This window comes from Diplotaxodon limnothrissa, linkage group LG7 (genome assembly GCF_057381915.1).
Source record: "Diplotaxodon limnothrissa isolate DT_005_m linkage group LG7, D_limnothrissa_male_GT1.1, whole genome shotgun sequence".
Classification (NCBI taxonomy): domain Eukaryota; kingdom Metazoa; phylum Chordata; class Actinopteri; order Cichliformes; family Cichlidae; genus Diplotaxodon; species Diplotaxodon limnothrissa.
Genome location: NC_140602.1, coordinates 60,589,113 through 60,604,654, shown reverse-complemented (window position 1 = coordinate 60,604,654; position 15,542 = coordinate 60,589,113). Strand labels below are relative to the sequence as shown.

The 15,542-nt window shown below is 42.2% G+C and overlaps 1 protein-coding gene across 1 annotated transcript; it reads left to right on the top strand.

The window, feature by feature from the left end:
• The first annotated feature begins 1,240 nt into the window (after positions 1-1,240).
• On the top strand, positions 1,241-15,316 carry csnk2a2b (casein kinase 2, alpha prime polypeptide b). Its single transcript, XM_085360094.1, has 12 exons — positions 1,241-2,223; positions 2,579-2,690; positions 4,900-5,001; positions 7,086-7,136; positions 7,256-7,315; positions 8,117-8,200; positions 11,099-11,209; positions 11,300-11,401; positions 11,972-12,072; positions 13,197-13,345; positions 13,446-13,529; positions 14,713-15,316. The coding sequence occupies exons 1-11, from the start codon at positions 2,120-2,122 to the stop codon at positions 13,520-13,522; spliced, it is 1,053 nt and encodes a 350-aa protein (XP_085216220.1). The 5' UTR covers positions 1,241-2,119; the 3' UTR covers positions 13,523-13,529; positions 14,713-15,316.
• Positions 15,317-15,542: the final 226 nt, after the last annotated feature.

Below are 15,542 nucleotides of genomic sequence, written 5' to 3'. Positions count from 1 at the left end.
GTATTGTCCAGAAGAAAATGAGAAACACCCAACCCAAAAACACAGATGAGCTGAAGGCTCATATCAAAGTAACCTGTAACACCTCAGCAGAGATTGCCTCCATGCCACACTGCACTGATGCAATAATTCATGGTAAAGGAACCCCAACCAAGTACTAAGTGACCACGCTTTAGAATTGGAACATTTCTCTATCAGGAATCCTTTTTTTGATTAATACTGAATTTCTGATTGTCAATCAATAATAATTAAAATTAAAACAAAAGAAGCCTTGATATGTCTCATGAATATTGAATTCATCCATGAAAATATATGAAATTTACCAGACGTTTTCGGCTTCAGATGTAAAATACTATTTAATATTACGTTTGAAATAGCTGATTTTTTTTTCAATCATGTTCTAATCTGTTTCTTTCTTACATGAAAGAAACACAGAAAGCATAGCAGGGTTGTTGTTATTATTACTCATTAATTAACAAAAAATGGAGAATATTATTGTAGAACTATTACAAAATACTATAGTGAGATATGTATATTCTTTAAGAAAATCCATGCTACCAAGTTCAAATTTAAGGCCAGAGTTGAACTCAAAAGGTAAAATAGAAACAATGAATTGTATTTCATACTTGAGACAACTCCAATTCATATGAGACAAATTTCGTTAAAACAGAGTGAACAGCAAGGGTGGCAATCTGAAAACTGAAGGTTGCTTTTGTAGAACCTCCAGGGGACCTTCAAGAATGTTCCCAGATGTTTCCCTAAAGGTTATTTAAAAAAACAAAACAAAAACAAACAAACTTAAGGGAACCTCCAGGAAAAGCTTCCTAAAGGTTTTCCTCTAGAATGTTTTCACATTTTGGAGAACATTCTAATTGAGCAAGGTTGCGCTTTGCTGGGTGAAAGTGTGAAGATTTTACAATTTTTCCAAGTGCGCTCGAGAGCATATCTAGTTTTAGGAAAGTGACAGGAGCAACTAAAATCTAACGAGTTCTGCCTTAGAGAGGTAGTTTTTGCACCTTGCTTACAAACAGACGAGACGACACCTGTTACATACCGGAGCCAGCTTTGTTTTTGTTTTTGTTTTACTTACTTTTGCACTCCGTTTTTAAATAGTTGAGAAATCCGTCACATCCTTTTCACCAGGGGGCGCTGTGGCCCGGCTATCCACTGGAAGGTCTCGTTCCTCATTTTCACCCCGGCAGCCAGCGGCTTTCACATCCGGGCGGCTCTCTTGCGCCTCTTCAATCGCAATCCGCTTCCCTTCCCTGCGCTCTCGACTAGGGGAGGTCCGCAGGTGCAGAAGAATCCCCTTGAATCGTGGGGTCTCCGTGAGCGTGTGGCACCGGGCCTCCGAGACGCTGCTTACCCCGCACAGCCGATCGCACATGACGCTGTCTCCGCCGATGGTGGTGCACGGCGCCGAGCGCTCCCCGTCGGTGCGACATCCTCGCGCTCAAGTAGCATCGCAGGCTACCGTTAGCTAACATCATCGATCTCTCCGCTACTCCACCCCCTCCTCTCCCCGAGATCGATCCCCGCTGTCGATCCATCACATCGGTTTTCGGTTGATAGCGAACACCGGCCCACGGTGGGCACCCCTCATTCCCGGACCAGCGCAGGAAGGCCGCCTGTTTCTCCTCGGATTTGGGGCCCGCAAAGAGCAACGTTAGCCTCGGAGTTTAGACCCGTAATTTTTAGACCACCGACTTCCTTTCCAGCCCCCTCTGTGGCCTTTCAGGGGTCCGGTTCTTCTCTACCTCAGTGCCCCGATGCTTCCCCGTCCCTGTGTGTAACCTCAGCTGCTAATCACTCCAAGATCCACCACCCCCTCCCCGTCTCTGCTGCTTCTGTTAACCCCACCAAGGAGTGCTGCTCGGCGGGCAGTGACTGCGGCTTTTCCCGGCGGACATCCCTGGTTTTCTCATCATTCCTGCCTCCACTTTTCTGACTCTGGTTGCTTATCTCTGCACGATAGCTGGCTGGCCAGCTCCGCTTTACACCCACACACGTTATCCCCATTCATACAACCCCGCCACCCCACCCCCCCATTTTAGTCTGCCATCCACATCCCAGCAGATCTCCGTGACAGGCGCCCCACGGCACCCGAGCCACGGGTCTCGCCATGCCGGGTCCGGTGGCCGGTAGCAAAGCCCGTGTGTACGCAGACGTCAACACGCTGAAGACCCGCGAGTACTGGGACTACGAGGCCCACGTACCCAACTGGAAGTGAGGACATTTCTGATTACTGCAGCGTGCATGATAATCGTATGATAAGGGATTTCTGTGGAGGGGAAATATGGCAGATGGGCGTCTATTATTATACATTTAGCTGTGAGGGTGTGATGACACCATGTCTCCCGACCTTCAAGCCTGCTGTTCTTCACTGTTTGACACTTTCCTCCTCCTTACCTCCATCTCTTTCACCTATCCAGCCTGACTTGTATAACATTTTGGCTTGGTATCAGAACCAGAAGTCAGCGGGTAGAACATTTAGAATCAGCTTATAGACTGGCTTAATTGTATGTATCTGGAAAAAAATTCCTCTCTCCTCATATTCCTGTTTTTCTGGCTGTCCCTATAGCAACCAGGAGGACTACCAGCTGGTTCGAAAGCTGGGCAGAGGGAAGTACAGCGAAGTGTTCGAGGCTATCAACATCACCAACAATGAGAAGGTGGTGGTCAAAATCCTGAAGGTGAGCAGATTGATTGGGACAGCACTGCCATCATGGGCATTTTTATTACATTTTAAAGAATAACTATTATTTAATAATATTTTATTGCCAAATATATCTGCAATAGAGCCTTATACTTACCATACCACCAGTTGTGAAAAGCTATTAGATAAATACACAGACTGTATATAAAAGGTGGGAGAATTCTGTGTAATTGTGTATGCATTTGTCTATGCTAAAGATCCTGAGTTCGATCCCAACAGGAAATAAAAATCTCTCAGGCATTGCATTAAGTTAGATATGTGGATCTACCTGCTGTAGTGAGCCCTTGTGAATATGGGAGTAGCTAAAAGTAGCTTTTAGTACTTAAATACTACAATTTCAACAAAACTCAGGGATAAACTTGTTATAGCACATTTAAATCCATATCAGAGCATTCCATTAAAATGCTCCTAAACCAACAGCACAAATGAGGGTGAGAGAGCTGTTGGCTACAGCTCTTTGCATTGAGGTGCATTTCACCCCTATATAGTTGTTATGAAAATGGATTTTAGCTCTTGAGAACAAAACAGTCTCCTGTAGCACAAAGCAAACATCCTTATTTTTGCTGTAAAGTTTGGTAATTTAACATGGAATCCTTTTGGGATCGATTTACTTCTGGAACAGGCCTCAAGTGGCCATTTAAGGAACTGCAGTTTTTGGCCGTGGAGATTTCGGCTTCAATTAATGTGAATTTTAAGAAAACCTCAAAGCAGAGTTTGACCAGCTGATGATGTATGACTGCATACATAATTGTTAAATTAATGAATAATGAAGACATAGCTTTTTTTAGTCTTGAGTATTTCCTGAATAATTAGTCTTTTGCTAGGCTAGGCAGGTTATTCCAAACATCCCTTTGCCTGAGTACATTTTCCACCTCCTCCTGGAAGATCTTGAGGCGCTCCCAGACCAGATGAGATGTCTAGTTTCTCCAGCGAGTTTTAGGTCAGTTGTGCGTGCCCTGAAAACCACCAAAGGAAGGCACCTACCACGCTTGGGGGGGGGAACTCTTCCCCCATCATTTTGCAGTAGAGAAACCTGGCCTCAGTCGTGGTGTTGCTGACTCTCATCCCAGCTGCTTAAATGAACCCAAAGACATAATTCTTAAAATTCTGGCAGCGTGAAAGGATTATTTTTTGTCTTAAACCCTGCTAATGCGCTGAGACCGTGTAAGCTGAAAATAGATGCACCTTAGCTTTCCAGTTTTCCTGCATTTGTCAAGTTTAGATTACATGTTTGTTGAATTAGTGATTAAAAAAACTCCAACATCAGAGTCCAAAGTTTTTTCCTGACAAACATTTTGCCAGATGGAAAAAAACAAACAAACTTGGGCCGCTCTGCCCGATCGCCTAAACAGCTAGCGGGCCAGTGATGGCAGCTCTGGGTCACTCAATCACTGCTGATCTGGAGCTAATTGCAGCCCTGCAGTTAAGCCAGCGAGCAAAGCCCCCTGCTGCTTTTGGAAAATCCCAGATGAAGATTAACGAAGTTGGTTCCAGCAGGATGATGACGTGTGGTTACTGTGCTGCAGAGAACTGCCAAACATTTGCATCACATCAGTAATAAATATAACTAATAATAAAGGCAAATATGGGAAATAACCAAACTCCTTAAATTAGGTGCTGACACAAAGCTCCATTTGTAAGACGTAGGTGGTGCGAACACTACAACCGGCTTGGATTGACTGGCTCTATTACTGCTGCCTCACTACTGGTGGATTAAGCTAATTGAGTACACAACATTCACATATCCAAGTCATTTGAGCCCTTCTTAAAAACAGCCACAGCATAAATATCTAGATTTTTAGCTGTAGACCCTGCGTTTGATTCGTTTTTGTCTTGTCACAGTTAGTAGTCACTATTTAACATGATTACTAAACAACTATATGACTAAGTGCAAGAGGTCTAACCGCTAAAAAAAATTGAGTGATGCCTGTGACAGATGAGGATTAGCTGACAGTCACTTAAATGGAAACCTCAGACTGAGTGAAGCTAAGAGATGCTGAAGAATGCAGCAGCAGCGACAGTGCAAGCAGAGTCAGCAGATATGAGGCGGGAGTGAGAAGAAGCAGCAGGGCAGCAAACCTTTCAGATTTTACATCTTTTCCTCTGCTGTTTTTCATTTATTCTGAGACTGCTCTGTTAAATCTTTTTATTAAATCTGGCTGTTTTGTTTTTCATGCTTGTTTTAGCCTGTCAAGAAGAAGAAGATCAAGCGAGAGATCAAAATCCTGGAGAACTTGCGAGGAGGGACCAATATCATCCGTCTGGTGGACACAGTGAAAGACCCAGTGGTAGGCTTGCTAATAGCATGTTTATGTTTTTATGAAGTGTCAAAATGAATCGAGATGTAAAACTAGGGCTAGAGTATGAGCAGCCACAATGTCAGCCAGAGATGCAGCTACTAGATTAAAGTTCCGTCTTTCTGCCTTCTTTGTTTCCCCGTCATTCTCTCAAGAAAACAAACTGTCCCAAGCTCACAGCATTGTGAATAATTACATTTATATTAGGTCTTTGATTTAATGTCAGCCAAATAAGGGATGCGCCATTCTCACTGTTACTTTCCCCCAGATTAAAATGAGTAAACCGGGTTGACTGGAACCATTTCTTTTAAGCTACAAGTTGGTGTCAGTTTAGAGGCTGCAGTGTTTACCTTGAATACTTCCAAGGCAGCCATGTTGTTCTTCCCATTGTATGTTTGGAAAATTGCTGCACTTCTTGGTGAATTGCATTTGCTGACTGTCGGTGAGTGGAGAAGTGTGAACCTAATGGTACAAAAAGATTTTGTAGTATGTTTCAGCTCCATAGGTATTCACACTGTTGTTTTATTATTATTACAGCCAGTTCCCTCTTGTTTTGTTTTCTTTTGGGGTGGCGTTGAGCCAGAAGGAAGCAAATGCTAGCTGCTGTGGTTAGAAATATGCAACTGTAGGTTTTCTGGTTGCATCACACAGAAATGCATGTAAAGGATGATTTGCTTCGCCTCATAAGTGCACTAGCACCACTGACGAGGTGAAGACGTTCAGTTTGGTGACGAAAATGATCTAAAGCGAGGCTGTTGTGGCGTTTCATTTGCCTCTGAAGACGGATGGTTGAGCTGGGAGTGACTTTACTCTCAAACTGTATTCCAGTAGTGAAGTTGGAAAATCAAGGAAAACATGATTTGCTTTGCTCCTTAGTGAGGTCGAGCTCTTTGTGCGTCAGTAGAAATACAACACGGGGCTCTTTTTGTGCTTAAAAAGGTGCTGCAGCACATTCACGGATAGTGCCTGATCAATGCTCTGCGTACGGCTCATTTAGCGAGTCACAAATGCGCTGCTCTGACTCGAAATCCTACTTCAGGGGCATTGCAGTTGAAAACTGGGAAGTTACACTTCAGCTGGAACTCTATCATGCTAAATTCTGTACATCAGTCTAATGAAAACTTATGAGTTATAAAACAAAATAATTAAATAACCTCCATGCAGTCGTCATAAAGGGCCATCGTCATAGCAAGCTTGTTTGCCTGCTGCTGTAAAGTTGGATATTTTAACACGGCCAGCTGTGTGAAATCATTGCTTCTCTTTTGTTTTTGCCTCAAGTGGCCATTTGAGGAACTGCAACTTTTCTTTTTAGCACCTGGATCGCTGGTTTATTGTGCCATTGTGTGCTCACCTGAGCATTTGTTTGTTCGCATGACAAATACTGCAGGAAGCCCCTTACGACATCGTTGTCTTTAGCAAATGATAGACTCTGTGTCGGCACGAGAAACAAAGTAATCTTATAATTCCAGTTTTGCTGTAATTACCGTGTGATTGTTTTGGCTCTCAGCTTCCCATCGGACCTAAAATTTGTGGCGTTTTAATTTTTGTTTTGTAGTCAACAGAAGTTACAGGAGTTTTATCATTTGACCACTTATTTGTTTCTATATTCTGTGTTTTCAATCTGAAATCCACCGCGACGACCAGACTGGATATCTCCGTTTTACAATTTTCTGAGCTGGGACACATCAACCGACCAGGAAGGAAGGATATTTTTAGGCAGTGGAAATGCTCTGACTAAGCCAGGAGGCCTTGTTCCAGTGCAGCGGTGGGAACCCTGCGGGGTCCTTTGTCTGTTTGTTCCTGTGAACTTCATTGGGTTAGAAAATGATCATTGTATGCACAGCTTTTTGAGTGCACGGCTGAGTATCAGGGATGATTCAAATGGTTGTATCGTTCGTCCCGTTTGGGTTGAAATCACATGGTGGGGGCTGCCAAATCACTGGTTTATCAGGTGATTGAATCAGAAATAAGCGTATTCCTGATTTATATATTTCTCTCTCTGTGGTGTTAATTGTTTGTTTTTCCTCCTGATTTCTCTCCACACCCTTCTCATGCTCTCTGTGGTGGCTGTATAGTCCAGAACGCCAGCACTCGTCTTTGAATGCATCAATAACACAGACTTCAAGGTACAATCCTCGCCTCTTTCCTTCATTGCTCGGTGCCAAGTCTCTCATAGCTGCAATCAGTAAGGCTGAAAGAGCAGCAAACCTCAGTGCTTATTTGTGTTATTTTTCTCCCCCTGCAGGAGTTGTACCAGAAGTTGACAGATTACGATATCCGTTTCTATATGTATGAACTACTGAAGGTGAGACATCTCAGCTTTAGCAAACATCGTAGTTTTGTTTTGGATGCTTACATTATTCTACTTTACAGAAACAAAATAATTTCACAAAAACCAAAAACTACCAGTGTCAGTATTGTTAGCCCCCTCGTCTCCTGACCAGTTCTGATGGTATTCTGGCACGGCCCTTGGGCTTCAGTTCACCCCGCAGATTTCAAGTCAGGACTTTGTGCAGGCCAGTCAGTAACGGTCACTTTGGTCTTCTAGAATTCGTTTTTCATCAGGAGCTACATATGTTTTGGGTTGCTGTTGTGTAGGAAGACAAAGCGATGACCCAGACCCAGTTTCACTCCTGACTGCTTGAGGTTTTCTTTGAAAATCTTCACAGATCCTTCTTCCTTTTCTTGATTACTTCCACCTCGACGAGATTCCCGGTTCCAGACTCGCCAACCTCCGCTGTGGGGACGGTGCTTTTCCTCCAAATATAAGCAGTGTCTCTCTGCAGTATATATAAACTTTCTTTAGGTCATTAAAGTTTTAAACTGTTTACAAATTTGATGATTAACCTAATTTTACAAGCTTTGAGTATTACCAATTTAAAGGACGTCATTTCGCAGCAGTGTGTTTTGTTATGGCTTAATGAAAAGGTCTGTTTTTCAGGGGGCTAATAATATTGTCTATAATATTTCTGTTATAGAAATAATTAATGCTGTCTAAAGAAAACTAGTGAGTTTAGAAATGCTATCTTGAAAATCTGTTCTGTTTACCAAAAAAAGAAGCACTTTAATACCTTTTTATGTTGGTGTGTATGTGTGTGTGTGTCAGGCTCTGGACTACTGTCACAGTATGGGAATCATGCATCGTGATGTCAAACCTCACAATGTGATGATCGACCACCAGTTGAGAAAGGTAGGCAGTGCTCTGTGTAGTCTTATTTTGTTCTCCCCTCACACCCCCACACTCACCCTCCCTCACTGGTTATTTTCACCACGGCTTTTCATTCCCATCTTTTGTTATCTCTCTTTTTTTTTCTTTTTTTTCCCATTTTGAAAAGCAGTTGTTATTGCATTAGCGTGGGCTTTCAAATACGCAGCGTCCCTGCGCGAGTGCATTAGGCATGAGAACCTTAAAATAAACACAGATGTAATTTCCATCTACGTAAATGTCAGGCTCACTGCACACTGTTGGTGCATTTTCATTAGCTATTAGAATCAGATAATTAAAGCGTTTATGATCATCAGTCTGCAGATGCCTCAGGTCACTTTTTATAGGTTATGATGTTACTTAAAAAAAACAAGACCTTTCCAACTCTCTCGGTTACTTCTGACAGCATGTAGTCCTACGTGTATGTGAAGGACTATGGATCTATTTTCTGTCGAGAGTCGCTTGCTCCCGAGTGCCGAGAAAGGCACTCCGTCTCTCTCGTCTCTCTTCCACTTCCAGTGTGAGGAGTGAGCAACACTAACAGAAAGGAAATCCACTAATCAGCACAGCACAAACACCACAACAAATCAAAAACTGGTCTGCTTTAACTGCTCACAGCTTTAGTGACTTAAGGTTAGGCAGCTCGCTGCCACACTGGTTATAGATTATTTTAAATACATGAAGATAGATACTTTGATCCCACAGGGGAAATAATTGTTTAAAAGCAGCAGGATAAATAATTCTATATGAATTATGAGGATAAGTAACAGAATGCACCTGAGTGGTCATCAGCAAATAGGAGCGCTTCTATTAAAACAGACATTTTTTGCAGTGTGCTGGTCTGGAGCATTCGGGTGTATGAATGCACCTGCAACCCACAGGCTACATCTCAGTCTACAGGCCTCAGTCAGCATATTAAAGGTTAAAGTTCATGACAGCGCAATTAGACAAACATTGAATCAGGTGTGGCTTGTTTGGAAGTGTTACCAGGAGAGAGTACGGTGGCCCTGAGAGGTCAAACAGACTGCAACATAAGAAGACACCAGCAAATAGAAAAATTGTAAAAGCTCACAAACCTCTGGGGACCAAATAACGTTACAGAACAGTGGCGGAAGTGGCATGCTAACAGTAAACAGCTAATGGCAAACATGTATGTACAGTATTATATGAATATGTGATTCAAAGGGTTAGGGTTAGCATCTATTCTCATTCACAGCACGGTTGAACCTTCTGCTTTGAGTCTTTTTGTTTCTGTCACTTCTGCCGCTGGACCGTCAAGTTATTGTGTCCCGAGAAACACTTTCTGTTGTGCTAAATTCAACTTTTGTTGTGTTTCGTGTGCTTTCGCAGTGTTTGTCTATTTTCTGGTGGTTTCTTAAGTCGCGGTATATTTGACGTCTCAGGGCCACTGTAGGAAAGGATGTTCTCTATAAAACAAGAACATCGCAGCATGGTTTAGGTCTGTAAAGTTGAATGTGAACAGATGAGATCGAAGTGAAAATGCTTGGTCACAACATGCAGCAGCACATTTGGTGAAAACCAAAGACAGCAAGCATATCAGGACAAATACCGCATATGCACTTTGGCGACAGTGGGAGGGAAAAATGTGAAGCGATTTGTCAATTTGGCCCAAATTGGAATAGAATAATGATCTCGAGCACAGCAGGATTGCTGAAAAAGAAACGAATCCAGGTGCTGCAGTGGTCCAGTCAAAGTCCAGACCTCAACCTGATTAAAATGCTGTGTCAGCACCTTAAGAGAGCCATGCATAAACAAATACCTGCAAATGCATTGAACCAACACTGAACGGAAGAAAAGGCCAAAATTCCTCCAAAGCGAGACTGATGAAGTCATCAAAATATTAAAAGTCCTGTATGCTCAGAGCAAAGCCATATTTAACTCTGACACATTTGGCATTAACAAGCCTTCACCGGGAAGTTAAATACATTTAATGCCCCAGAAAGCCCGCTTTCTAATAATGTATTCACAATAGGAATCATTGACTAGTTTGATATTTTTCATTTTAAAGCCAGTAATATTTATATATCAGATAAGAAATTACATGTTTTATTTGTTTACATCATGGTTTTTTTTGTGCTTTGTGTGAAAGCAGTAGCAGATCCTGTTTCCTGATTGAAAACAATTCGGTTTTTAATGTTGCAACTTATGTAGGTCGAACTGCGATCTTGAGTTTACTCAGAAACAGCAGCGTCGCGGGAATAAAATCTGATGACAGAAGGGGGAAAAAATGGGTTGCTGCAGAAGTGACAGAAATCAAATTCATCAAAAAATGTTGCCAACAGTTAGCATAACAAAAATATCCAAAGGATGTCATCCCCTGTCAGTAAGACGTCTCAAAGGCACACAGGCATTTCCAGCGGTGCCACAAGGAAATGAGCAGCAATGTGAAGCTGAAATGCAGAAATCTGCGTGCAGCAGACGAAAAGCCGACTTCCCCTTGAAACGTGGAGATGTTCGGAACAAGCAGAGTGTGGACTTGCAGCCAAAAAGCCTTTTCTCTGAACTGGCAACAAAGTGCTCAAACTCAGCTACACACACAAAGCTTGAGAGCAGAAAAATGGCAGCAGGGAGTCAAAATTTGAAGTATTTGGTTTGAACAGACCACATTTTGTTCAGTGAGCTGGAGGGCACTTCAAGGACGAGTTTCTGCAGGGAACAGTGAAGCTCAGTGGAGGCTATGCTGGGCAGAATAAGTTCTCTGTGGAAAGAAATTCAGACTGCAGGTTTATCTTTATTACAAGAAAAGAAAAACAGACTGTAAGATGTCCAGTAGGGGGCAGCAGGCTGATATAGATGTGACTTCACCCAATTTACCCTTAAATTGCATTAACAGGATGTGTCTCTGCTGTGTGTGTTTTTTAGCTACGTCTTATAGATTGGGGTTTGGCAGAGTTTTACCACCCATCCCAGGAGTACAACGTCAGAGTGGCCTCACGATACTTCAAAGGCCCTGAACTCCTCGTGGACTACCAGGTAACACGCACACTGTTTTCTCACATGCAGATAATTGAGATGTCTGTTTTGTCCTCATCTGCAGTGCTGTTTGATGATTGTGTGTTCCAGATGTATGATTACAGTCTAGACATGTGGAGCCTGGGCTGCATGCTGGCCAGTATGATCTTTCAGAAAGAGCCCTTCTTCCACGGACAAGACAACTACGATCAGGTGCCTGTCACACGAATTTTTATACGAGATGAGACAAAAGAGTAAACATTAAAAACTGATTCCATGCACACTTGCGTTAAAAAACTCAGAGGGTCTGCCTCGGCTCATGGCACAAACACACAGCTGTTTGTGGTGTCCTTTTCTCAGCTAAAGGTACTTTTTGTAATTACTTTTTGTAAAATGTAATTAAACCTTTCACCACCAGGGGTCCTCATTTTACCAGAAGGTTTCAGTGCAGTTGCTCATTCTAACTTAACTTCTGTGGGGAACCTTTGTAGAGCCTACAATGTAACCTGTTTAATAGACGATGTAGTGAGATAGTGTCCTGATGTTTTCATATGTGGCACTAACTTATAAACCAATAAATGGCAGGGTTTGTCGCTGAAGCATAATTTGGCATAATAAATGCAGTAATTGGTCTGAGTTTCCCACAGTTTGGTAGCATAGACTATATATTAAAAGATGGAGGTAACCACTGTCTTAAAGCTTGTGTGTTACAATTTTTAATGTTTTGGAAGGTGTTAAAAGTCTGCTCTAACATGTATGCTCTTCCACTGTTGTTTTTTCCAGCTGGTGCGGATTGCCAAAGTCCTGGGGACAGACGAGCTTTTCGGCTACCTGCGTAAATACCACATTGAGCTAGACCCACGCTTCAAGGACCTCCTAGGACAGTAAGTTCACTCGGCCTCAAGAAAAATTACATGAAAATCTAGAGAAAGACAATCGATCAACTCATAAAAGACAATAAAATTAAATAAAACAACAAGGGAAATAAAATGAAAGCAAAACATTAAACAAATAAAATGTATTTGTCTATAAGGATGCTACACTTGATCCAAATGCCAAGAGGAATAAATGTCTTGTTAATAAAGATTTAAATGTGTGTACCATCTGAGCTGTACGGATATGGAGAGATGGATTATTCCATAGACCTGGTGCTAAGAGCAACTGGGTAGGTGACCTCAGAGTACTTACAGGTGTATGAATGTGATGTTCAAAGCTTTAAAAGTAAGCAATAAAATCTTAAAATCAATTCAAAAACGGAAAGGGAACCAATTAAGAGATGTTTGTGCTTTTTAATACCAGTAGAGAGGCAAGCTTCCGCATTCTGGACTAACTGCAACCAAAGATGACTGTTCGATACCAAAGGGAATTACAGTAGTGCAGGTGGGAAGTGATTGAAAATATCAATAACCTTTTCCAGGTCATTTTGCAAGAGATAAGGTTTTACTTTGGAAGTGACTCTGATTTGATAAAAGTAAATTATAGAGGCAGTCCTTATTTGTTGATCCATTTTAAAAAAAAACTTATCAAAAATCATGCCCAGGTTTGTTTGTTTTTTTATTACAGCAGCATGACAGTAATGAGCCGAATGACTCGGCGTGTCAGAAGAGTTGATTGAGGGGTGAAATTTACCAAAGCAAATAACCTCGGGCTTTCTTTCATTAAGATATAAGAAATTTATCATCACACAGAACTTAATGTTGCTAAGAAAGCTGAACTGATGCTCCCATGCATCTGCTTGTCAATTGAATGAGGATATATGCCTGGATGTTATTAGCAAAGCGGTGGAAAGAAAAATTATGTTTTCTAAAAGTCAAACTTAGAGGCAACATATACAATGAAAAAAGAAGTGGGCCCAGGATGCACCCTTGAGGCACTCCATAAGTGAAAGGTGCTGTTGTAGAAGAAGAATCTCCCACATGTACAGAGAAACTTCTATTCTTTATGATTTGAACCAAGTCAGAAGCATGCCTCCAAAAATGGAAACATGTTTGTCGTCATTTGCCTGCAGGCAGAGCAGGAAGCGCTGGGAACAGTTTGTGCAGACGGAGAATCAGCACTTGGTGAGCCCCGAAGCTCTGGACCTGCTGGACAAGCTGCTACGATACGATCACCAACAGAGACTGACCGCCACAGAGGCCATGGAGCACCCCTACTTCTGTAGGTTTTTTGGGTTTAATGACTAAATCAAAAGGAAATCTATTATTCTCAGAGATATTCTGGTTTTTAAACATGGTTCCCTTTCCCCTCGCTCCTGCAGACCCTGTAGTGAAGGAGCAGTCTTTGTCGAATTCTGACAGCAACATGGTTTCCAGTGGCAACACTACAGCGCGATGAAACACAGGTAACGGCTTAAAGAACATCATCAGAGCTCATCCGTGAGGAGTTGAAAGCACACACAGAAGTCCAAACAATAATCAGATGAAGTTTTCACGTGTGCTCAGATTTTAAGTTTAATTTTTCACTGTAGAAAGAAGTTTTTTCCCACGCAGAGTGTACAGCGGATGTTAATGTTGTCACTTATTACGGAATCAAACTCAAAGTATTGTTAGTATTTCCGAGCTTTAAACGCTGCACGGTTGTACTGTTTACCACACTCCATATTATCCATTGTTGATCTACACACGTGTTCGTTGTTGCCATGGACGTTGCACGCTGTCGTTGTCGTGTCATTGTCATGAGACAAACAAAATCACAGTTTAGTAACGCAACGTGCTTACAGGAAAGTAACAGTAATCTAATTACTTTTTTGCAATAGTAATCCCTTTATAAACTCACTGTGCTTTTACCGCCATATCCAAAATTAGCTGAAAAAGGTGGATGCACACATTAAACGTGGCCAAAATCTTCAGTAATGAGGTAACAAGGAGTTTGCACAAGGATAATCCCCAGGAGCGAAAGGCTCAGGTTGGCTCTGTGTGATGTCAGTGTCTGAAAAAGGTGGACTAAAGCAACTCGTTTGGGGTGGAGGATGGCCTGAGGGCATGTAGTAGGCCTCAGAATCAGATAAATATGTAACTAATTAGGAATCGGTATTGTCTTACAAAGTGTTTCAGTCAAAAATTCAGATTCTCCTAATTGTCAGGTTTCATCCAGGTGTCTGCAAGACTGAATTTAAGTGTGAAAAGTCAAAGTTGATTATCAATAATGAGCATATCGTGATTTAATTTGGCATGCGGTGAGCTAATGGCATCCTCATAAAGCCTGCCAATCGTGAAGCTCCGTGAAGGTGCCTCATTTCCTTGTTGCTCAGAAACAGAAAGTGGAAGGCGACCGGTATTGGCGCTACAGCTGCCCGTCACGAATGAGCTAACTGCAGCGTGCTGTCAGTGTGGTTTTACAAACGATGAAATCCTCGTGTTACGGCTTTATTATCAGCACAACACCAGTGTTTATGTTTGTTATACATCGATAACTCCCTGATGATGTCTGTCTTCTGCTTTAAAGAAGCCTGGAAGCAAAACGTCCGTGAGTTGCTGCTTTAATTGATTCGACTCCTCTCACTCGTTCTTTGTCTCTCTTCACAGAAGCGGAAAAAGAAGTTTGTTACCTCAACTTTGTACCCGGTTGTGACAGTGACTTTGACAAGTGTACAGTGACAATGGATCAAAGTAACTCTGACCAGTTACACACTCACAGATACACACATCAGTGCAAGCACACCTCTACATGTACAAACACAGATGCAGACGTGTATACATAAACCCTCCTCCTCTGTATCAGTCTGTGATTGGCTTGTCCTGGTTCCCTGTCCAGCAGACCTGACCAGTGAGCTTGAAGCTGCTCCACCCCCTCCACCCATTGTCCCCCTCAGCTGGTCTCTGTCCTCACAGCTCAGTTTCATGTTGGCCAGTGAAGACAAACTACAATTCAGTCCCTCCTCCTCCTCTTTCTGTCCAGCCCTCCTTTATAGCGCCCCCCTCTTTGTTTGCATCAGCATGGAGAATGAACAGGAGCGTGAACCTGTACAGGTCCTGCCCCCGACCCTAACTCGTCTGTCTCCTTCCTGTTTTTTCCTCCCCACCCTCTTCCCCCTTCAGACAGACAGGCATCTTAGCACTACTCCAGATCTGAAAGTGGCATGGTGGACTCTCTCTAGATAGAATGATGATGATGATGACGATGATAATAATATTAATATTAATGAAAATTAAATGATTTTTATTTAGATGAACTGCACACGTTGTGAGTGATTTTTACTGCTCATTTGTTTTGATATGGCGTGACATTTATTATGATTATTTTATATTTTGGTTAATAAAGGAAAATGGGTTGAGTTAAAGGGTTCCAGTTTACCTAAAATACACAAGATGGCCTTTAACCAAAGATATTTGGGTATTAAAACAACATGTGAGCA

Coding starts and splice junctions, on each gene's coding strand:
- csnk2a2b (XM_085360094.1), top strand. CDS start 2,120: ATGCCGGGTCCGGTGGCCGGTAGCAAAGCCCGTGTGTACGCAGACGTC. Junction 2,224..2,578: donor GCCCACGTACCCAACTGGAA/GTGAGGACATTT, acceptor CTGTCCCTATAG/CAACCAGGAGGACTACCAGC. Junction 11,210..11,299: donor AACTCCTCGTGGACTACCAG/GTAACACGCACA, acceptor TGTGTGTTCCAG/ATGTATGATTACAGTCTAGA.